Source organism: Ipomoea triloba, chromosome 1, assembly GCF_003576645.1.
Source record: "Ipomoea triloba cultivar NCNSP0323 chromosome 1, ASM357664v1".
Taxonomy (NCBI): Eukaryota; Viridiplantae; Streptophyta; class Magnoliopsida; order Solanales; family Convolvulaceae; genus Ipomoea; species Ipomoea triloba.
This window is the reverse complement of record NC_044916.1, coordinates 5,290,830-5,314,812: the sequence shown is the minus strand read 5'-3', so window position 1 is coordinate 5,314,812 and position 23,983 is coordinate 5,290,830. Positions and strand designations below refer to the sequence as shown.

Here is a 23,983-nt window from a genome sequence, read left to right as displayed (position 1 = left end):
AATTATGTACTTATGGTTACCATGTATCTTTATTTAATGGATTATGTACTTGTTACTAACATATAGTGCACTTGCAAATAAAATATTATGTACATAGGTACATAATATATTAATTAGATGTACATAATATGTCAACTGTAAACACATATATAATCTAGACAAGTTTTCAAAATGTAAGATATGTCCTGGTCCACGATATAATTTGCGGTCTTCACATAAGGACATAGAAGGCAATTTATATAGTGGAGCAGTGATTAAAATGACATCTTGTGTTATAAATTTATGTACCTTAAGGACATTGTAGACCCTGGATCAAAATGACGTCGTTTAGATCTTTAAATTTTAACGGACTCTCATTTTCACATTACTCGTGTTTATACACAGTTAATAATATATTCAAGGTATATAATTCACTCGATCTTAAGCATGGTTACAGTAAGCGCTAGTCAGGTGGTAGACTAGCGCTTAGATAGCGCCTAAGCAGTCTAGGCGGCGCCTAGCTGGTGCCTAAGCGACGACCTATAAAAACAAAAAAATAGTGCATGTGTGTGGGTGTATGTCATATATATATATATATATATATATATATATATATATATATATATATATATTACTTCTCTTATATATATAAATAAATATATATATATATATATCTTACTTCTCTTACTTATATAAATAAATAAATATATATATATATATATCTTACTTCTCTTACTTATATAAATAAATAAATATATATATATATATATCTTACTTCTCTTACTTATATAAATAAATAAATATATATATATATATATCTTACTTCTCTTACTTATATAAATAAATAAATATATATATATATATATATATATATATATATATATATATATATATATATTTATATATATATATATATATATTACTTCTCTTATTTATATAAATAAATAAATTTAAATATATATAAATATAATACAAAATTAACAAGGTCAACTTGCCCGAGTTAACTCGGCCTGTCGGCCGCCAACTCGGCCCAGTCGGCTAAGTTAGGCGCTAGGCGGCCGCCTAGGGAGCAATTCGTCTCGACCTAAGCGGGCGATTTTTGCAACAGTGCTCTTAAGGTACATAATTACCTAACATAAGATTCAAAAACTGACAATGCAAGACACATACACATGTTATATATTTAATTTTTCAAATCTAATTTATATAGATAATTATGTTCTATAGGCATAGAATTTCACAGCACACTACATAAATTCATAACATAAGACAGAACATGTAATGTGAATTTTGAACAACAAATGTTCATCGTCAAGATTAAAATTCAAAATTACGTCATTTAGGACCAAAGTCCACAGTGTAGTGTAGACCCTGTTTCACGGTATAACGATTGGACATATTACACCACTTGATATTTTGGTGGATGGCAGGTAGTAGTCATAGCACATCACTTTAATTAAATTGGGCCCCCTATCTAAGCTACCATTTTGCTATACTACCCAGAAATTTGAATATGATGTCTAACAAATAACAAAAACGTTGTTGATAGTGACAATCTGGTGCAAAAGAAACTTGCACTCAAAAATCTTCCAATTCAGGTATGTTAATTATTGGAGTCCCACCACAAGCTGGTTAGTTTTTTGGCCGTTTGTTGCTCGGCTTGTTCGGCTAGAGTTGTGTTCTAACTAGGTGTACATTGAAACTCTTTTAATTTATAGTGTACACATAAGAAAACTTCATTCTCTATTTCACACAAATTCAATTGAGAATTTTTAGATTAACAAAAAATAGTAATTGGATCATAATTTTAATTACATATTCAGCTAAGCTACCAATATTATGAAATAGATGGGGTATTCTAAGAACATCCTTATCAATGGGGTTATTTCACGGTTATTGAGGAATTTTTGTAAGTGTGATTAGGAAAGAGAAAATGAGAGGGGAGAAAAAAAATAATAAATAAATCTAATTTAAAATTTAAAAAAAAAACTAAAAAAACTATAAAAAAAATGTCCGTCAGGCGCAACAAGCAAATCTATTTTTGTGTACAGATTACTATACCAATATCTTGGTTATTGTAGATGCTTCATTTCTTTCTCTTTCCTTGAGTCTCTCTTCCAACGTCATGGCAGTGGTTGTACTAATATCTTCATATTATTCACTGATATGGATGGCCTAATACTTACATGGGTCCTAATGTATTATTGTGAAAATGGCTATGACTACCTTCATCACCCACTAAGACAAAGGTGGACAATATGTCAATATATAATGGTAGCATTCTTCACAAAGGTCTTGATATAACCATCTTCGTTTACTTTTTGAATAATCATGGTATCGCAATTGTCAAACATACATTAAATTAATATAATGATTGTTATTGTGTTGTAAAGTGAGTACTATTACTTTTCAACTCTGCAATAATTACTACATTAATGATTGTTATTGTGTTGTAAAGTGAGTACTATTACTTTTTCCATGTTATTATATGGTACATTTTTATTAGAATAGACTAAGAGAGTCATAAAATGTTGTGGAGCTTAGCAGATAGTGACATAACGTGCGGTAGGGGGTGTTAATTAATGTGTTATAAAACAACGAAGTTAATTAAATCTTCAGATACAAAAACACATTGGCGTGGAGCGAGCATATCAATATATCATGTCGGCCACATGCACATTCTATTCACCTACGTACTACACTACATGTCTGCATCACACATATCAAACTTCGACCAGACAATCTCACAGATCCTTATCCGTGAAATGTGTTGAGTTAAGATGAAATGTAATCTTTATACTATCAAATGTAATACTTTTGAAGTAAAATGTAATATTTTTACATTTTGATGTAAAAGTATTACATTTTTTTATTTTTTTTTATAAGTGCAACATTACTTATAAGAAAAAGTATAATACTTTTGATAAAAAAAGTACTTCATCTGTCACATTTTATCTGCGATTGGTCAAATCAACTCTTTCTTTTTCGTTTATTTTTTTTAGTATTTGTTACTTATTTTTAAAATTAATTTTTTGTGTTTAATAGTATTTTTAGTATAGTTTATATATATATATATATATATATATATATATATATATATATATATATAAACTATACTAAAAATACTATTAAACACAAAAAATTAATTTTAAAAATAAGTAACAAATACTAAAAAAAATAAACGAAAAAGAAAGAGTTGATTTGACCAATCGCAGATAAAATGTGACAGATGAAGTACTTTTTTTATCAAAAGTATTATACTTTTTCTTATAAGTAATGTTGCACTTATAAAAAAAAATAAAAAAATGTAATACTTTTACATCAAAATGTAAAAATATTACATTTTACTTCAAAAGTATTACATTTGATAGTATAAAGATTACATTTCATCTTAACTCAACACATTTCACGGATAAGGATCTGTGAGATTGTCTGGTCGAAGTTTGATATGTGTGATGCAGACATGTAGTGTAGTACGTAGGTGAATAGAATGTGCATGTGGCCGACATGATATATTGATATGCTCGCTCCACGCCAATGTGTTTTTGTATCTGAAGATTTAATTAACTTCGTTGTTTTATAACACATTAATTAACACCCCCTACCGCACGTTATGTCACTATCTGCTAAGCTCCACAACATTTTATGACTCTCTTAGTCTATTCTAATAAAAATGTACCATATAATAACATGGAAAAAGTAATAGTACTCACTTTACAACACAATAACAATCATTAATGTAGTAATTATTGCAGAGTTGAAAAGTAATAGTACTCACTTTACAACACAATAACAATCATTATATTAATTTAATGTATGTTTGACAATTGCGATACCATGATTATTCAAAAAGTAAACGAAGATGGTTATATCAAGACCTTTGTGAAGAATGCTACCATTATATATTGACATATTGTCCACCTTTGTCTTAGTGGGTGATGAAGGTAGTCATAGCCATTTTCACAATAATACATTAGGACCCATGTAAGTATTAGGCCATCCATATCAGTGAATAATATGAAGATATTAGTACAACCACTGCCATGACGTTGGAAGAGAGACTCAAGGAAAGAGAAAGAAATGAAGCATCTACAATAACCAAGATATTGGTATAGTAATCTGTACACAAAAATAGATTTGCTTGTTGCGCCTGACGGACATTTTTTTTATAGTTTTTTTAGTTTTTTTTTTANCACAAAAAATTAATTTCAGGTGCAGCCGTGCTCTCCCGTGCGGTCGTGCAGTCACACACCACTCAATGTTACGAAATACACCACTCAATGTTAAGAAACACACTACAATGAAACACAGTGAAACACACCACAATGTTAAGAAACACACCACACAGTGCATATTTGTGTGGTGTGTTTCTTAACATTGAGTGGTGTATTTCATAACATTGAGTGGTGTATTTCGTAACATTGAGTGGTGTGAACCGCACGGCCACACGGGAGAGCGCGGTCGCACCTGATCATGACTCTCTCTCTCTCTCTCTCTCTCTCTCTATATATATATATATATATATATATATATATATATAGTATATTAATACTAAACTTAATATTATGAAAAATTGAATAAAAAATGATTTCAGTCAAGCTTCGTTAATCGAATCAAACACATAAAATAGGACGAATAGAATAATACTTTTACACTAAAATATAAAAGTATTATATTTGTCCTTAAAAGTATTATAAGTAACAAACATTTTATTCCTGATTTAATATTACATTTGCATATTGGCATTATCCGATCCGACCCGTCTTACAGATAAGGATCCGTAAGACGGTTTCACACAAGTGTGACCCTCTCTCTATTACGGAGTATTATTTGTCAATTAAATTTTTTTTTTAATGGCTAGTACACCACAAAAATCACTAAAATACATACCGAACATGAAGGATTATTTGTCATTATTTTAAATACCCACTGCAAGGATTTGCGATGAAGAAATAAAAATGGCCGGGTGGCTGTAATAATTCCGTCATATATCTGATTTTCCTTGCAGATTAAGTTGAACCAAGGAGCTAATATCCATGGGATAGGCATCAGTGGGAAGGGTAGCGGTGTATGATCTTGTGGCCGTGCCCAAATTTCCAATATCTGTGAGATGAAAATTATCCCAAAACATGTATGCATTTCTATTGCTACATGGCACTTGCCCTGGCTCGCACTGCCCCTTTGCTTTCGTTGTTGAAACTTGGCAACATGCTTGGTTTATGTTGTTGATGCCTGTCATGCATTACAAAACCAAATCATAATGTAATTGGGTCAAATCGACTCTAAAACGTTGAAACAAATTAAAATTAAAAAATCCTTACAAATTTATAAACAAATATATTTAATTCATAGTTTCACACTACAAAATAGTTATTACATAAATATACAAATGATTAAAAAAAAAAACTACACTAATAATATGATTTATGAATTATAAGAAAAATTAAAGCGCACACATATATAATTCAGTTACCAGACACTCAAATTAACAAATAATAAAAAAAGTTAAAAATTATTGACCATTAATCTAATTTAATATTTAATTTAATTTAAAATAATTAATTAGAATTTGTCAATTTGTGTGATTATCAGTCTTTTTTCACCAAATTGTGCACACTTTTAATTTTGTATGGAGCCCACCAGAGTTGTTGGAACAACATTATATTAAATGTGCAGTGCCTCTAGGCAACCATAATAATAATACTACTGTACTAGGTTTGTTTGACCTCTGCGAAATTTTTTATTTTCCTTAATATTGTCGAACCAATACATTAAGCTCGTGCAGGTAATTTCTAAGAAATTTTTAAAGTTGCATGAAAAGTATTCTAGTAATAATGTTGTTTGTCCTATAATATATAAATAATGACAAATGTTCACACATTAAATTGCACACAAAAGTATAATTAGGTTATCCAACTCTAAAAAAAGTGTAATAAAATTCATTAATTATCTAAAATTATACAATTTAATTAAATTTGACATATTATCCAGGTCATTACTATTGTGACTGTTATCCTATTGAAAATTATTATTTTTTTAAAGTTTATTTTAATAATTATAAATAAAATAAAATAAAAAAAACTCACCCCTTCCATTTTTATCTCTGGTCTAGAGACGTAATAATTTTTAATAAGACGATTGTCACATTAAATTTAGTCGGATTGCATAATTTTAGATGATTAATGGATCTAATTGCACTTTTATTAAGTGAATGACCCAATTGCACTTTTGAATGTAGTTTTCACTAATTTGGTTGCTAATTTAAATCTTTATCCTCTAAATAATACATTGTAAATGTATAATTTAACTATTAGTTTAAACTTTTAATTGAAACCAAAGAAATTTGAGGTAAGTGCATATATACGTACCGATGACTGATGGATCTCCCAGGGCAAGGCTAGTCATGTTTATAAGGATGAATTTTGCGCCTGATAAGTTGGCATTCAGATCGTCTATGAGTGGTTTCATCCTGTCGTTGAACTTCTGAACCACAGTATTGACTGAGTCAACGCAGGAGAGCGATCCGTTGCCATGCGTCTCCATCTCCTCCGGAATGCATCCTAACACTCCTGCCCCAAACACGGCTACTTTCCTAGCTCCCAGTGCATACAATGTCTAATCAAACATGTCAAAAAAAAAGAAAAAAAAAAGCTTAAAAATGACCACAAACAAATGAGTAATTGTTATAATTACGTCAAAACCTATAGCTACTAGTGAAGACGTAACTTTATTTTCTTATACCACTACACATTTTTGAGACCCTAACTGCTGGTCTTGGTCTTGCTAGATTTGACATTTACCAGTCTTGGCCCAACAATTCTCCCATCCCAGCACCAATCAGCCTTAAATATTATTCATGGGACTAGAACCTAAACATGTGAGGTGGCTAGTAGCGGAAACGTAACTTTATTTCCTTATACCGCCACACATTTTCAAGAGGATGTTGGACTTGACCTTTCAAGTCTTTTACCGGCCTCCACCCAACAATAACATTATTGTATTGTACTGTGGATCTTTAAAATGTATAGAAATACCATTTTCGTCTCTAAACCCCTTATTTTAGAGCGCTTAGCTTAGAAAAATCCATAATCACTACTCAATGATGTAAATTGGATAAACCCCGTCTTATAGTTGTCCATAGCTGATTAACTGAAACTACGATGGCTAACAAGCTACTTGGTAATTGATTTGATGAACTTATAACTTTGTGGTTATCAAGTCAACAACTTGATCAACTGTTAGGTAGATGAATTCCGTCATGGATGAAGAAGAAGAAGATACTAACCCTTAGCTGCACAGAGTATTTTTTGACAAGAAGTTCTGCAAATTGGTCTGGAGTGTATAAACTGCTTGAAGTGTAATTCTGAGGCATGAGGTAATTGTTTATGTAGTCATTGTTACCCATTCCAACACTGTAAAAGCACTTGTTTAGATAGTCTCGAGCAGAGCGGATACTCTTCAGATACAGTGCGATTCTTGCCACTGTCGCGCCATGGTTCACCAGTTGTTTGTTCATACTGATAACTTCCCCCTGGAGATGAAAAGGAAAATATGATAAGTTTTCAAAACTCACAATTATTCATGCAAATTAAACATGGTTTTGAGTAATAGAAAAATCCAAAACTATCAATATGAAGGCGTGGATTGGGTAAATTCTGGTTTGGTACTCTAAAATTATAATAAGGTGTTTGATTGGAAGGAATGAATTAGGAAGAAAGGAACTGTAATTCGATGTTAAAATAATAAGGTGGAATAAAGTGGAATTCAAATTACATTGTTCCATGGGGAGGAATAGAATTATTGGGAATGATGAGGGAAGGAGTGGCATAAAGATTAAAATATCGTCGTTTAATACTAATAATAATAATCAAGGGTAAAAAAGTCTTTTTCTCCACTTTTCCATTTCCTTTCCCATTAAATTGCAATTCAACAAAATGAGGGAATTTCCTTGTAACTACATCAAACCAAATAACCCATAAAAGGTAAATCAAATTGTGTAATAACTGATTGGTTCAAACTAAGAATGTCAAGTAAATATGATTTTACCATATGGGTTCCTGACTCTTCAAGGATTCCACCGGCACCAGATGCATAATTCACACCCTTAAGCATTCCCGCCGTCGTGGTTGCGGCGGCCAACGGCGGAATGGAGTTGTTGAAGCCAAGGAATTCCGCTGCAACGAATTAATAAATAACTTTTAATGATGACTTTTCCAATTGATTAAGACATGCATAACAGTATACAAATAATGGAGATATTTATTAGTTGCTAAATCAGCTTGTATCTCCAAATGTGTGGATACTACGGATTGCTATAAAATACATACTTTAATTTAGTATTAATGTCAGACATATGTAAAAGATCATAATAAAATATAATAATATGTGCAGACTGATACTTAGTTTACATTTTTTGAATGAACACATCTTTTAATTTATTTTACGTGTGAGCGGAGTACTATGCATGCACTATTAAAATGTATTTGTTTGGTGTACCAAAGTGACAGACAGTTGCCCGTCACTTGCATTACATGTAGTTAAAAAAAAGGGAACAAAAGCTCTTGGGGTATGATTTGGTGGATAGAAGACTGAATTTGAGAAAATATCCAGTGAGTACCCCTAATCGAATCCCGCAAGGGATGGGACATCAGGGTCGGGGTGCAAATGTGTAATTACTCAGAATTCTACACCACCAAACCACATCCCGCAATTTGTTTCCACTCATAAGTCTCCAAGACAGGAGACGTGAAGGATCCTTAGATTCGGCGGGGTTCAAACGTAAAAGAGGGAAGAGATGATGACCTAAGTAGTCTGCCAAATTCTTGCCATTGCTGAATCTGCCAGTAGGGCCATCAGGAAAATCAATTCCATAAGGAAGATAGTTTGCCTTTGCTTCAGTGGCAAGGTTATTGTTGTTGCCATTGTCAACTAAAGAGTCACCAAAGATGAAGTAACAAGGGACTTGGGGCTGTTCCCCCTCTGCTAGCTGAGGCTTTAAGCTCAACAACATTACCAGTAAAGTTGCAATGGCAAACCACACCTTAACCCTAGAAGCCATTAATATAATGGAGGTGTATGTAGCTGAAAATAAAGCTTATAAGAGTGAACCAAAGAGGGGAATGAAAGATGAAATTGAAAAGAAAAAAGCCAAATGTATATATAGAGGGCGATTGCAGAAAGGATAGTACAGTCCACATGGATTACAGTCTTTTTTTCTCAAATAGTTGAAAGGTCAATGAGTCAATCTCCTTTAATTTGCCATGAATTTTATATATATATATATATATATATATATATATATATATATATATATATATATATGATGTAGTAGCACTGAATTTCACACGGAGTACAGTTAAAGTTGAAACATCACTGTTAGTTGGCACTATAAGGCGATTTGATATTTGGATCACGACTCATCTCCAATCAGTTTTAATTAATTATTATTTGGTTCCAAAGGGCGATCGAATGGATAAAGTATAATTTTTGTATCACAAGTTCATGAATTAACATCCATTGTTTGGTTTTTTTTTTTTCATTATTACGTACAAGAACAGTGTTTACTAATTCCATATCATGGGATAGAGGCGCATCATTGCTCTTGTCATAACAAATATATATATATATATATATAGAGAGAGAGAGAGGGGTTGTGTATCTATGAATTTGATAGTGTCTTTCTAATGTTTTTTATGTCTCTTGTTTGTTTTGAAGACTATATTATTAAACAAAAGTAAAATTTATTTAATGCATTTCTTCGAATAATAGATTTGAGCTTCATTAGTTATGGAAAATAAAAATTATAGTTTGGGTTGGGAAAGTTGTACTTTTAACTTATTTAAATATAAATGTATTTTTAAATTGTCAATTTGAGTCTCTACCAAATAGTACATGTTAAATATAATCGAAAGATGGCTCTATTTATTGTTGGTTGGAGACTTGGATTGTATTTTACGTATATATATATATAATGAGACTATCTCTTTTGGTGTGTTCTTTGAGACCCTTCATAAATGCACATACATAAACTATTACATAGATGCACGCAAATTAGATTGTGTGCAATTCGTCCAGCATAAATGCACACAAGATCTGACGGGACTCACGGGAATAGATGGATGAACTTGAATATTATATATACTAATCACGGGCACGTGTTTTGCGCGAAATCTATACCCAATGATAAATTAATATGTTCTAGTTTTTAAATATAATATATAAAATTTTAATTTTCAACATGATACATTATAATTACAAAATGATAATGACAAATTATACATTAATAGTATATTATTGATAACAAAATGTCATATACATTGCATTAGAAAGAAAAAAGGGGAAAAGAAGGGAAACGAAGAAGAAATGTCTGAGTTTGGTTTTGGAGAGAGAAAAACAAACAAATAAATAAAATAAATAAATAAGGAAAATGGTAATAGCCATGGGGTTGTCCTAAAAACAGGACAACAAGATAAAATAAAAGTGAGCTATAGAATGGCAAAGTTGTAATTCCATTAAAAATTGAGGAAATTTGAAAAAAAAAATAAATCTAAATGTTAGATCAAAATATTTAAATTGTAGGATTTGAGATCAAAGGTAAATAAGAGGTGCCTGTTTTAGGGTATATATATATACTACTTATCACAAGCGCGTTGCGCGATTAAATCAATGCACAATGCGTATAAATGTTCTTAATTGGTTAAAGTAGTCATATAATAATGAGAAAGAAAAAATGCTAAACTAATAATTATCAAAGAAATAGTCTCGATACTTATATATTTTAATAAAACATAACGAAATTGTAAATAGCTAAGTTACAGCTAAAGTAAGTAGAAACAAATAAATCACTTAATTACACGGGAGCAAATGGTGTGTCTTCATTGTCACTTGTTTGGACACCGGTCCGACTATTTAAAATCCATGTTTAATTGTATTTGTGATCAAGTACTTTATAGTTCGTCCGGACAGGTTTGACAATGACATTTGAGATGATGTACCATTTGTTGGTTTGTCAAGTGATATCATACATTCCAATGTCATTATCAAACACTATTGATTGAACCCGAGTTCCTTGCATTTAGATGCAGCATTTATAATGATGTTGGTGGTGAATGAAAGCATCTTCATAATAATAATAATACTAATAATGATAAAAATAAAATAACAATAATAATAATAATAGGAGAAATTTTTTACTATTTAATTACAGTTTCATCCTCAAGGACTATGAGCATATACTTTTTCTCAAGCGTTTCAATAGCATTTTTGGTTCGTTTTTTTTAATGACATGAACTGTACAACTCCAACCAACAGTTTGTATGTTAATATCAATTAACTCTACTGCATTTGTCATGACTAATATCCTTGTGCCATGGGAAATATGTTCATAAAGGATGTTATAAAATAATATAATGGGAACCACAACATAAATTCAAAAACCATAGATTAAGGGGTATAGATTACGGAGTTAGGAGTAACTAAAATGTGTAGATTATAGAGGAATATAATGAGAACCATAACTTTACATACAAGGATGCAAGTATAGATGAACAGATTATACAATAGATATATTTACATAACGATATTGAAGTTATACTAATTAATGAGTATGCCATCATTGATTTAAAAAAAAATTGTAATCATTATGAGTACAAAATTCAAATAATAGAATTAGCATGATAATATTTTGACAATCATACCTATAGAATGTCAAGTAGATGATGTGTTGCAGAATATGTTAGGTTTAGTTTTGAGTGAATACCAGTGAGAAGGTGATGGGTTTATATACTGTTGTTTTGGGTAGAATAATTATTTAGTTTGGAATCTATACAAAATTGTATTATAGAATCCTATTAATACTTCAATATTCTAATTTTAAGTTAGGAATCTATACAGAATTGTATTATAGAATATTGCCAATTTGTTTGAAAACTGAAATAAAGAAACAAATTGCCTAAAGAATTTAATGTTAAACTTCCGTTATATTTAACGGAAAGACGAATTTGGTAAAATTATAAAGGATTAGGATATATTAGGGGTGTGTTTGGTTCGCACATGGGAATCGGAATCGGAATGGGTATCAAATAATTGGTAATGGTAATGGATTTTGGTGAAAGTATTTAGCATGTTTGGTAGTTGGGTGAAATGGGAATGATTATTAATAGTTGAGGAAGAAATGAGGAATGGAGAGGAATCCCTTATATAATAAGGGTATGGGTTTTCTCATTAATGGGGTATTCCAAACCCATAGTAGCATTCACAAAACCTATCAATCAAACACAAACAATCACTTTCATACCCATTCCTTATGCCTAAACCCACCAACCAAACACACCCTAGGAATTTAATTAGAGGTTACACAATAAGAAGAACACAAAGTACAATTTGTTATAGCAGACTATTACACCAACATTTTTTTAGTTCCAGTTAGGGGTCTAATATTATTGGCTCTTATTATAAGTGTAGATAAAGGTGAGTAAGTTTATAATTTAAGGTGCGTATGTTTAAAGTTTAAGGTGCATCACTTTCTAGTTTAAGGTGCATTAGTTTAACTCTGTGCGTAAATTTATAACTTAAGTGTGTAAGTTTGTAACTTATGGTACGTATATTTAAAGCTTAAGTTGCGTAGGTTTATAGCTTAAGGTGTGTAAGTTTATGGCTTAAAGCCAATTTAAGGTACTTATGTTTAAAGTTTAAGATACATAAATTTATAGCTTAAGGTGCATATGTTTAAAGCTAAATGTGCATCACTTTCTAAGCTAGTTTAATGTGTATGTTTAAAACTAATGCGTTTGGTTCGCACATGGAAATCGGAATCGGAATGGGTATCAAATACTTGGTAATAGTAATGGGTTTTGGTAAAAGTATTTAGCATGTTTGGTAGTTGGGTGGAATGGGAATGGTTATTAATAGTTGGGGAAGAAAGGAGGAAGTGAGATGAAACCCTTATTTAATAAGGGTATGTGTTTTCTCATTAATGGGGTATTCCAAACCCATAGTAGCATTCACAAAACCTATCAACCAAACACAAGCAATCACTTTTATACCCATTCCTTATGCATAAACCCACCAACCAAACACACCCTAAATGTGTGTCACTTTCTAGTTTAATGTTGATAAGAGTATATTTGGTCATATTTTTACCCCATATTTAAATCCATTTCTACCACTAAATATTAATATTATGTTCTTAATAATATTGAATTTCTTCATTGTGATAAATAATTATTATTTGACCAAAGATGATGAAGATTTGATAATTGAGCATAATATTAATATTTTGTAGTGGCATTTATAATCTTGTTTTGTATGTGTATATTTAATTGCACCAAGTAGGTGGAAGACATGATTTGGTGGAATGATGTGATGAGTGGGAAGCAAAAGACAAATGAAAGAAGGCAAAAAGAGGCATAAAACATGGAGCGAAAAGCAAAAAGAGAAAGTGGAAGACCCTGCTGAAATTCTGGAGGAGGACAATAGGCGTCTGTCTGCGTCCTGAAACAGACGCCTATTGTCCATTTTCACACTGCCCGGATTTTTGGACTTTCGCCGCGGCGAAAATCGTTGACCATGCGCGAGAATTCTGCAGTCCAAATTCCAATTTTGCCCCTGCCTTTACCCAACTATAAATACCCCTCATTTCTCCATTCTTCAATATCCAATTTTCAGATTAGATTAGTCCCTTCCCCTCTTCTCTTTTCCTTTTCTTCTCCTTAAAAATGTAGACCTCCAAGTGAGGCTTGTTTAGTAGTGTAGGAGTAGATTAGGATTTATTTTGTAATAAGAAGAGGGATGATACAAGGTTATGAGCTTCAACCGATGGATCGAGGGGAATTTCTTCCCTTTCTTTCCTTAATTTACCTTGAGCTAACCTTGTATCAAGATGCTTGTTCTTAAATTTATTTATATTTGGATTATGGATTGTGTTTATGTCTAGATTGTTGTTCGTTCTTCAATTATTATGAATTGTTAGTTTAGCTTCTATGAGTTGTTGTGTGCAAGACTTGTTATTGAAAGTGTGTGATTAATGGATCCAATTACATGCTTGTTTGTTGTTGTGTCACGGTGAGAATCGGGCATGGCTAGAACACTCTTGACACACCTATTGATTTATACAATGCGAGAGCTTGATAAATTATAGGGGGATTTCTCGGCTAATCTTCGGTTCCTTCACCGCAAGAGCAGGTTGGAATTTAGAAGTTAGCCAAAACGGTTCCTTCACGGGTGACAGCGTGTTGGAATCTAGAGGTTAGTTTAGGCTACCTCCTCACAACTTGTAGGATTAACTTGAGTTTGGGCATGTTGATTTGCTTAGGATCTTTAAGACGAGCCTCGCTTGTAGACTACGAGAGTAGATAACTTGCGGTTTGGCACATTCGGGTAGATCACGAGAGTGGCACCGAGGACTTTAGTGCATTTCCTCCATTCACAAGGGATAAAACTTCTTTTCTACATTTGTTTGACTCATGATGGGCATTGACCCGATCCATATCCTTACCTATGTTGCATCTTATATATCTCTCTTCATTTGTTACTTTTATTTTTGTTATTTACTTTTGTTGTCTTAATCCCGTTATTATCGAACTAGCTTCACAAGAATCAATCCGAGTTAGTGCTTGACCAACCATTCCCTGTGGATCGATAACCCCGGAATACTCCGGGTATTTGCGTGTACCTAAAAGCTACAACCAAATGTGCATGAGTTTAACTCTTAGGGGCCGTTTGGTTCACGGAATGTCACATTACCTTAGGAAATGTTAGATTGCTGGGAATGTTAGATTACTGGGAATGTTAGATTCATGTGTTTGGTTAAAACTGAATGTAATATAAACTTGTTTGGTTTATTGGTTATCTTTTATGTATACATTTTTTTTTAATTTAATACTTTTAACATATTTATTACATGATTAAAAATATTAACTAATTAAAATCTTGAACATGAGAAATAAAATTATTTTATAAGCTAACATGGTGTAATAAAAATAAAATAAAATATATAATTACAAAAATAATTAAATATAATATATATATATAATAAACTAACATAAAAATATATTATATATTATAATAATTATAATTAAAATGGTACAATTTGTAAATATCCAAGGTTATCTTACATAACCTAAAAAGGGTAAGGGAATCATCACATTCCCTTCAAAATCCTATGTGGAGGGTAAGTTGCATTACTTAGGGAATGTTATATTCCCTCGTGAAGATGAACCAAATATAGGAATGTTAACTTTGGAATGTCACATACCCTTGGTTATATTGTATAACTTGAACCAAACACCCCGTTAAGGTGTTAATGTTTAAAGCTTAAGGTGCATAAGTTTGAATTTTAAGGTGGGTCAATTCGAAACACTTGATCATTTGCATCCATGTTACTAAAGAATTTTTTTTTTTTTTTAATTTTCATTCAGTTTGAACCGTTGATCTAGATTAGATCAACGACTTAAATCTCACTCCATTTTTCACACCGGAGATGTTTCACATTTTTCACAAAGGAGATGTTTCGCATGGTACACAAATTTTCAACCACCCATTAAAGGTAGTCAATATTTTCCACCAATGATGATGGGAAGACAGAAAATTCACAAAATTTCCCCCCTATCTTTTAGATTATTGAAAATTGGCGTCAAGATCAAACGTTTGTCATCCAAAAGTTATAGCTAGTAATGTTAGCGCGATGCCAACATGCCTACAATGAGATTCGAACCAATAACCTACTTTCATACGAATTGTCATGATCAAATAATTATTGCTACAAAAGGTATAGCTAATAGTGAAGTTACAACATCATTTATTTATTTCTTTTAATACTTACATAACAGTCAAAACTCCGTTCTAGTTGCAGGATGCTAAACTCGACTTTCCAATGATTGCAATTCATCCCTTTGAGTATTGTTTAATGTTATGTAATTTCATCAGTATGAGTAATAGGTCTTTTTGGCAGTGCATGCAACACTTCCATTCAGGTATATTATTGTTATAACATTAGATACAAGTTATAATAATTAAGGTATTTGTTATTTGGTGCATACAACACTTCCATAATTCCATTGAGGCGTTAAGATGCTACTTAAGATAAGACTTTAATTAGAGTAAGAAGTTTTTTTTCTTTTTGAGTACTATTGACTCTATTACAATGTACTATCTGTTCATAGCTACTTTTTTAACCAAATGAAGCACAATGCAAAGAACCAATATCGCCACCACTGAGGCTCGAACCCACCCTCTCCCATGTGGAGTGCAACCGGGTGCCATTAGACTAAGAAGTTTGGGAATGACATACGTACAACTACCATATTGATGGCATGCGGTTATTTAAAGGTCCCTCTATCCTCTCACTACTTACTTTAATTCCTCGTACACCATCTAGAGAAAGTTGAGCAGAAGTGATAGAAAACTCACAAGTAATATTCTGCCACAGTCCCATGACTACACAACCTACATTCGCGTGCAAAAAGCTATGGCTAGAGGTTAGTATGATTTTATCATGTATTTATGTGTCTACGTGATTTATATATATGTTTACAGAAGTGGTTTTCAATTCATATATTAATTTGGTGCCAATGAAATGGCTAACTCACAACTAAGTAATAATAAATAAATTTAATTACCAATCACATGAAAACACCACAATTTGTAGGGAAAATACAAGAGAAGTTTGTATCATTGATCATTTTTAAAATATCCATACGCAAGAATTTGATTGAATATGAAACGTCAAGGATTAATGATCATATCATTACATTGAGTGCAATGTAAGGGATAACAATCAAATAATTATTAGTGACAGGTTTATCCCGTGCACACCTTCAAAAATAATTAAATAGAATATCAAACTTTTACGTAAGAAAAAAAAAATTTAAACTGTTAATTCATATTTTATTTGGCAGCACTATAACGTCAATATAAGAGATTTAAAAAATAATATAATTCATTTTCATTATTTTACTTTTTATAATTAAATAAAAACAAAGAAATTTGTTGATTATAAGCATATTATAATATAACATCTAAAACACATCAACAACATATATAACAGATTTCAGCCGCACAAATACTGAAACACATGAACTCTTATCTTCTCGGAGATTGTTGAGTCGTTAGAGTTTGTTTGGAAGTTATTTTTACATTTGTATATCTTATCAATAGGTTGTTCATTAATTATATTCTAAGGCATGGTCCATATACACACCATGCTAGATCATGTCACATTGCCTCAACCCAGTAGCTTTGGTCAGTATTAGTGGCAATAATGCAAAGTAAAAGGACAAGAAATTATTTATTTTTACCGAGCAGCATATATAATATATAATAAACATAAATGTACAATCCAACTATCAGTTTAGACTTTTAGTTGAAATGAAGCTAATGCTTCAATTTAGTTGAGATCTCACTTAACTGAACCCAAATATACTTTAAACCGACTAGAATCCAAAATAGATCTCACTGAAAATTATATTACAAAATGATTGATCAATTTAAATGTTAACGTTAGCGATTTTTCCGAACACATGGCTGATGTGGAAAGCCAGCCAGGCTGGCTGTACGCAACAATATTTTTTAGCATGCATTAGGTTATGTTGAGCAACGAATTTCACGTGGATTGAAAACTAAAGTCTTCGCATAAGGACATACAAGACTACCAATCATTATTACGTGGACCATAGTTCATACAGTTGTGTATATATAGTAGATTATACTATCATATATGTATATACAGTGCACAAATAAAATATTTTAGTGTATTAAAATATATATTATATTCAGAAAAAATACATTATTTAAGTACTGAAAGTACATTGTTTTATATAATATGCATTCAGTACACAAATAATATAATACACTTTAAGTATATTAAAAATATATTTTTTGTTATGGCCCACGTAACATTGATCCACACAATAATTTGCCAAGTTGTACAACACCACTTGATATTTTGATGGATTGCAAGTAGGCATAGCACATCACTTTAATTAAATTGGGGCCCCAACCTAAGCTACCATTTTGCTCTAGTACGCACAGATTTACACACCAAAAACATGATTTTTACACATGGAAAGTTGTGAGTTTGGTTTTTATTAATACTATTTTAAGATTTCTTCAATTTATACCATCGAATAGTGACTTCAAATTTTTCTAATAGCACTAACATTGTTGATAGTCACAACTGGCAAGTTGGTATTAAAGAAATTTGATAATTATCGGAGCATTTTTTTTTTTTTTGTGTCTTCAGTTGCTTGGTTGTTGTCGGTCTGATCGGCTGGAGGTTTGTTTTGTTGGAAAATTTATAAAGAAAATAATATTCATAATTTATATGTAATTTAACATTTGTGTGATTTTTTAGAGTTGTAGAGTGTGTAAATATTCTTATGTAAAGTTAGATAATAGATAAGAATCTATAACTGTGAGGTAATTATTTTATCATGATTGAGCTTGTGAAATTATGAGTGGATTGGTTTCTTTGAATAAGTCGTTGGACGATTTATTGCGAGAATATTGGAGTAAAGGAATGCTAATGATGTATGGATGTACAATTTTTTTAAGTTAATGCACAACAGAAAATAGACTTAAAAGCACACTTCAGCACAAATTGTAGTTTGTGAAGATGTTAATTAAGAAAAAATATGAGTTGTGCAAGAAATTAAAATGTGTAAAGTAAAGAGTTTTATAATGATTCGAAAATTGTGTAAACTTATAACTATTCTAAAATCTTACTGTGTCGAAAAATCATCTGATCTTGTGTTTTTACTCACAATCTACCCCTACTAACTCGGAAAAATCACAAGGTCAATGCGAGGATGTTTGTTTGTCCAATATATGTATACTATGGTACAAATCCATACTTAACTCACTGTTTCCCTACCACCGACAATACCCAGGCCAGAATCACTGATGAAGTGATAAATTGAGCTCCTTAAGGAGTCTGGCCTTTTGGCGTTTTAAATGTCTCATTTACTTGGGAAAACGTAGGTAGGTATGCTATGATAATATTACTGTCACATCTGTATTATTGTTATTATGTATATTTGAACTTCTATACTGATTATTCTTTAACAATTTCAAAGCAACCCAGAAAATGAAATATAAAATTTGTATTTATACTTATTCCATAGAATTTAAATTTCAGTACTTACAAATTATTTTCCGTGGCCCGGCCAAAATGATTGTTATTGCAGTTCTTAGGGAGTTTTTTTTAAATAATGTTTAGCAATTATGTGAAGTTGTGAATGTTGGGAGGTGGCTTAGATTGGAATGTCCAGAGTACTTCTATTGAAACATGACCCTAATTGTCATATAAGATGATGCATTTAATTAATTCGTGGATCCGAATTAATAAATTTGATAATTAAGAACAATGATAAATGAATATAAAAATGGGTAATGTAATTGGAAAACAAGGGACGTGGGTCCCGGAGAACAAATGTTATATTGATTCGTAGTTGCAAAGCTATTACAAAGGGAGTGTAATGCTATTATAATGATTATGTAGACAAGAGTAGATGAAGATGTAGATGTCCTAATGAGACAATTACAAGGGTTTATACACTAGGCAACTCCCCTAACCGCCCCCTAAATAGGCGGGAGCGGTTATAAAAATATTTGACCGTGCCCGCTCTCGCGACCGGGCCCTCGATCTATCTGGCCGAGACCCTGGCCGAGGTGACCCGGGTCAAGCACGAGGCTTGGCCCCAGGTCCCCCGGTCTACCCGAGTCCTCCTTGCTCCGCTTCTTCGGGTCGGTTTGCTCTACTTCCAATATATATATCCATCGCATAAGAAAATAAAATTTCACATTTGCTATTAGTTATAATTTTTGACGTAGTGGTAAACATTTGATCCTAGTAATTCGTATCAAAACAAGTCATGAATAAAGTAGCGCTTACTAAGTATACATTTTAACGTACACTAGTACAAAAATAACCATAAAAATCTAACAATTTGCATCTTACCTTTCATTATTATTATTATTATTACTATATATTACTACTACAACATAAGGGCATTTTAGTCATTCTGTCGCTTCTTACCTTTCAATTCCCTGTACTCCTATTCCTACATACCAAATACTGTAATTTCAATTCCTACATTATTCATTGAATTACAATTCTACCGAATTACAATTCTTTTCCCCCCTAATTCCCTCCTCCCAACCAAACGCCCTATAAATGAAGGAAAATGTATATTGGTTCTTGACTCTTGGCCTCAGTATATAAATTGCACCTCAATTAATACCTGCATGAGTTGGCGTTTATGCATTGCTATTATTATTTCTCATTTAAGCCTAAGATCTGGTTGGAGACAGGCAAATCAAAACCCTTGATAAGAATGCATTGAGCTTTCACACAATTGCTGTTTCTGGACCCACCATGTTTAGCTATGTCATTAACAATGCTGTCTAAATTCTAAAACTGGGCAGTATACCAAAATGGTTCAGGCTCTAAAAGAGATTCGACAAAATTAAGTTTGATCCTCTATGAATATACATGCTAAAAGTAGTGCTTTTCTCAATATACAGATGAATAATCCGGTGTAATACAATTATTTATTTGGAAGATTGTAAAGTTGGGCCAGAACTCGGCAAACCTCGTCAATCCCAGCCTTATCTGCATCAAATGCTTTCCACCATGGAGGATTCTCAGGCAAGGGTATATGAAATCTCCGGGCTGCAGCATACACAACTCCACAAGCCACAACTTCACTCTTAAATCTAAGACAGAGAGTTGTGCGTAAACTGCACAATAAATGGGGAAATGTCAGCAGAATGGAAGAAAGAAACATTCACATGAAAAAGAGCATGTGTACTATGTAAGAGCTGGTTGTTTGGATTATACGGAGTGTACCTGTCATTTGCAAGATTCCATGCTTCCTGTATCAGTTCATCAGGCATTCCAAGAATTGCAATATAATTTGATATAAATTTGTGGGGGAGTTCAACATGGCAGATGAAACCCATCTCTTTCAGGAGGTGCCTTTCCGTTCTGATCAAATCTGCCTTCAGATCAACATATTCCTGTCCAGAGAATGAATAACAGGGTTTTAATCTAAAATCAACTTACTTTCCGTTGAAAATACATAAAACCAAAAGGCAATACAAATAACAAGCATCTTCTTTTCCTTTTGTCACTTTGAATCTCTTTCTGGAGAGGATTCCTAAATGTGGAAAAGAACTATAACAACAAAAAGGGACAAACAACTAAACAAATACAGGGCATAGCCTCATCCCCCAGGCTGCTTAAGAAAATTAATGATAAAAACAAACCAATATCCACAATGATAAATTTAATATCTCCCAAATGGTAAAAAAAAAATAAAAAAAATTGTTCCCTGACTCCTACTTTGAAAAGATTATCAAAATCTAACCTTTGAAGAAGTATCCAAATGTTCTATGGGTAAATTCTCCCGCCGACATTCCATTCTGTGGAAAACAATGAGGACCTGCCTGGCTTTTCTAGGACACTCTTCAAGTTTTGAGGCAAGCCACACACAACTAGCAGCAACCATCTGTACATAGTAAATGCCAAGTCAGAATGAAAATCACAACTTGTGCAACTATTAAACTTGCATAGGTAACTGCTTGCTTTCATATTTGGGAGGAGCAAGGGGGGAAATGAGATATACCTTCACCTTAAAACGAGCAAATGACTTCTTGCAGTAAAAGCGGTGGAATAGTACTTGACCAGTGGCCATAACAGCTTGAGGTCTGCAGATAACCACATTAAGGAGATACATAAGCCATGTGTTGATCCATAAAGAAAATAGCATCTGTTACAATAGAAACAACTTAATTGAAGATGCATCATTATCAACAACTGCATAACATAAACAAATATAAAGGATACAGTTTCAACAAAATCTCACTTTCTTGAATAAGATCACATCCAAAGATTTGAAGGGTAGTCTCAGTAGCTTCATCTATTCCATCTCTCCGAGAAGGGGAGTTCTTAAGTTGTTCATCTGTTAGGTAAAAAGTGTCGATTGCTGTGTAAATCATAGTTGTTCTGGAGTTCAAGAAGTCTCTATCAGCTGCAAACAAGAAAGAAAACAAGCTTTAGATTCCCTTGTTCAACAACATTACAACTATTGTTGAAAAAAAAAAACAAAAAGAAGAAGAAGAAGAAGAAGAAGCACATAGAGAATTTAGTGTATCAAACAAACCCAAACAACGATTAAGTTGTTTGGATTTGAAGGTGGTCATAGTCTATTAGTCTTCACAGTTGGAAGAACACATTCAAATGATATAGTTTCTACATTTATGTCATGCATTTTTATCAAGCATCAGGTCTTCAAAGAGGAATTCTTTTAGACAAATTTTCAAACATTTAGTGTGCAGTATTAGAAGAGTGAGCACTTATATCAAGTTTTCTAAAACATTCCCGACAGCATCTCCTGTGGCCTACATTGCCAACGGAGGAAAGAACATTAGAAACTGACAAAATTAATCCAAATACAACTGATTTAAAAACAAACCAAAAAAAAATGTAAACATAGCTGAGATTATTCCTTGTATAGTTGTGCAGTGTGCCTACCACTCCGGACTTAGCTTAATTTGGGGAGAAAGGGAATTATTTACTAAAAACAGAAGTAAAGTGAGCATTGATGAAACACTGATTGGACCATGATTTTAGAAGTTAGGGTCTTTCTCTCTTTGAAGAAGAGTTCATTGACTGGTCTATTTGTAACTTGTTATTAATAGATGTGTCCTTATTGAGAATCAAAATTTCACAATTTGGTAAAGCCTATCTCACAATCTAGGAAGTCTCATCTGCACTTGTGATGGAATTGATACTGCATACAATGGATACTTTGTATTCATATTCACTTTATTTATCACTCCATTTGTTTTTCTGGATTTCAATTTGTGTGAATCCTTAGTTGAATGATTTCAAGGTATAATTAATAAGGTGTTCTCCTTTTTCTGATAAATATAATACATATTGGACTATGTGTGTCTGGAAAATCATCTAAATCCCGTTGTGGTAGTTTATTATTTATAAGCTTTCGTTATTGCATATATCTTTTCCCACTGGCTTTGTTTATTATTCTACATTGCTCTACTGAAGCTACCTATATATCAATCTAAATCCACAGCAGCCCCCTCCCCTAGAACACACACAAAAGAAAGCCTAAAAGAGCAGAAACTCGGAATATTCGTTGAGTCCGGATTAAAAAGCAGTTTTAGACCTTCAATTTCACAACCTCACAAACAATTAAACCCAAATAACTGAATCAATCAGGGAAAAAACTGCGTCAAATAAACACAAAGCTACCCGTTACATATACGAAGCAGTTTTATTCCACTTACTATTTTAAAAAAAAAAATAGAGAGAGAATAGCGGCTTTAAGATCAGATCGAAAACGAAAAGAAGAAATATTTAAACATCGATGTATCAAAACTGAAATCCAGTTAGGAAATTGAATTTACATAACAATTAGAGGCAATAAACCCAAATCAAAACCGACGGCAAACAAAATCATGAAAACTATCAGACAAAACAAATCATTAACACGCAGAAGAAATTGAAATTACATCCGATATCTAAAGCTTATAACCGACCGTTCTAAGAAATTAATGAAATTAACAGACATGTAAAGCTTAATCCATCCGTATGCGTACCTGATCGGGACGTAGGGTGCCGTGGGGAGGGAGAGATGGAGGAGAGTGGCGATGGAGCAGAGCCTATATCCGTATAAGGCTGAGAGAGAAAAGTAGTGTGAAATGCTACAGGTTGCTAGGATGAGAACTGTAAATTCTATTATAAATACAGACATAGGGATATATATACAAGAGGCCATCACCAATAGACAAAATTTTAGCACACATTTTTATGTTGCCAAATAGGAGAGAGGAGAGAGAAAAAAGTGGAAAAAAGAAAAAAAGAAAAAAAGTCTGAAATTAAAAAAAAAAACAAAAAAAAATTAAAAAATATACATTTACGCGCCTAGCCAGGCGCGTGACGTAATGTGATTTAAATAAGAGTTAATACCACAAATGATCCTCC

The 23,983-nt window shown here is 32.3% G+C and overlaps 2 protein-coding genes across 6 annotated transcripts; both read right to left on the bottom strand.

Moving 5' to 3' along the window:
• Window positions 1–4,866: 4,866 nt before the first annotated feature.
• On the bottom strand, window positions 4,867–9,088 carry LOC116021093 (GDSL esterase/lipase At1g29670-like). The gene is made up of 5 exons (XM_031261705.1): window positions 8,782–9,088; window positions 8,026–8,153; window positions 7,265–7,510; window positions 6,348–6,594; window positions 4,867–5,211 (listed from the first exon to the last, which is right to left on the bottom strand). The coding sequence occupies exons 1-5, from the start codon at window positions 9,035–9,037 to the stop codon at window positions 4,964–4,966; spliced, it is 1,125 nt and encodes a 374-aa protein (XP_031117565.1). The 5' UTR covers window positions 9,038–9,088; the 3' UTR covers window positions 4,867–4,963.
• Window positions 9,089–20,276: 11,188 nt separating this feature from the next.
• Window positions 20,277–23,729, bottom strand: LOC116014849 (cyclin-L1-1). Of its 5 annotated transcripts, none has more exons than XM_031254808.1 (6): window positions 23,599–23,729; window positions 21,824–22,007; window positions 21,603–21,684; window positions 21,345–21,485; window positions 20,825–20,994; window positions 20,277–20,715 (listed from the first exon to the last, which is right to left on the bottom strand). In XM_031254808.1, exons 2-6 carry the CDS (start codon window positions 21,973–21,975, stop codon window positions 20,523–20,525), a joined length of 738 nt encoding a protein of 245 aa, XP_031110668.1. In that variant the 5' UTR covers window positions 21,976–22,007; window positions 23,599–23,729; the 3' UTR covers window positions 20,277–20,522. The 5 variants fall into 5 exon arrangements, with proteins under 5 accessions (XP_031110668.1, XP_031110676.1, XP_031110681.1 ...); XM_031254816.1 differs by having other exon boundaries at window positions 21,609–21,684; XM_031254821.1 differs by having other exon boundaries at window positions 21,603–21,746; window positions 21,843–22,007.
• Window positions 23,730–23,983: the final 254 nt, after the last annotated feature.

Bases quoted from the DNA above. Each gene is read 5' to 3' on its own strand.
- LOC116021093 (XM_031261705.1), bottom strand. From the start codon at position 9,037: ATGGCTTCTAGGGTTAAGGTGTGGTTTGCCATTGCAACTTTACTGGTA. The intron at 7,511-8,025 runs GTAAAATCATAT...TTTCATCTCCAG, and splicing joins AAGAGTCAGGAACCCATATG to GGGGAAGTTATCAGTATGAA. The intron at 5,212-6,347 runs GTACGTATATAT...AATGCATGACAG, and splicing joins GGGAGATCCATCAGTCATCG to GCATCAACAACATAAACCAA.
- LOC116014849 (XM_031254808.1), bottom strand. From the start codon at position 21,975: ATGATTTACACAGCAATCGACACTTTTTACCTAACAGATGAACAACTT. The intron at 20,995-21,344 runs GTTAGATTTTGA...TTCTCTGGACAG, and splicing joins ATTTGGATACTTCTTCAAAG to GAATATGTTGATCTGAAGGC. The intron at 20,716-20,824 runs GTACACTCCGTA...TTTATTGTGCAG, and splicing joins TGGAATCTTGCAAATGACAG to TTTACGCACAACTCTCTGTC.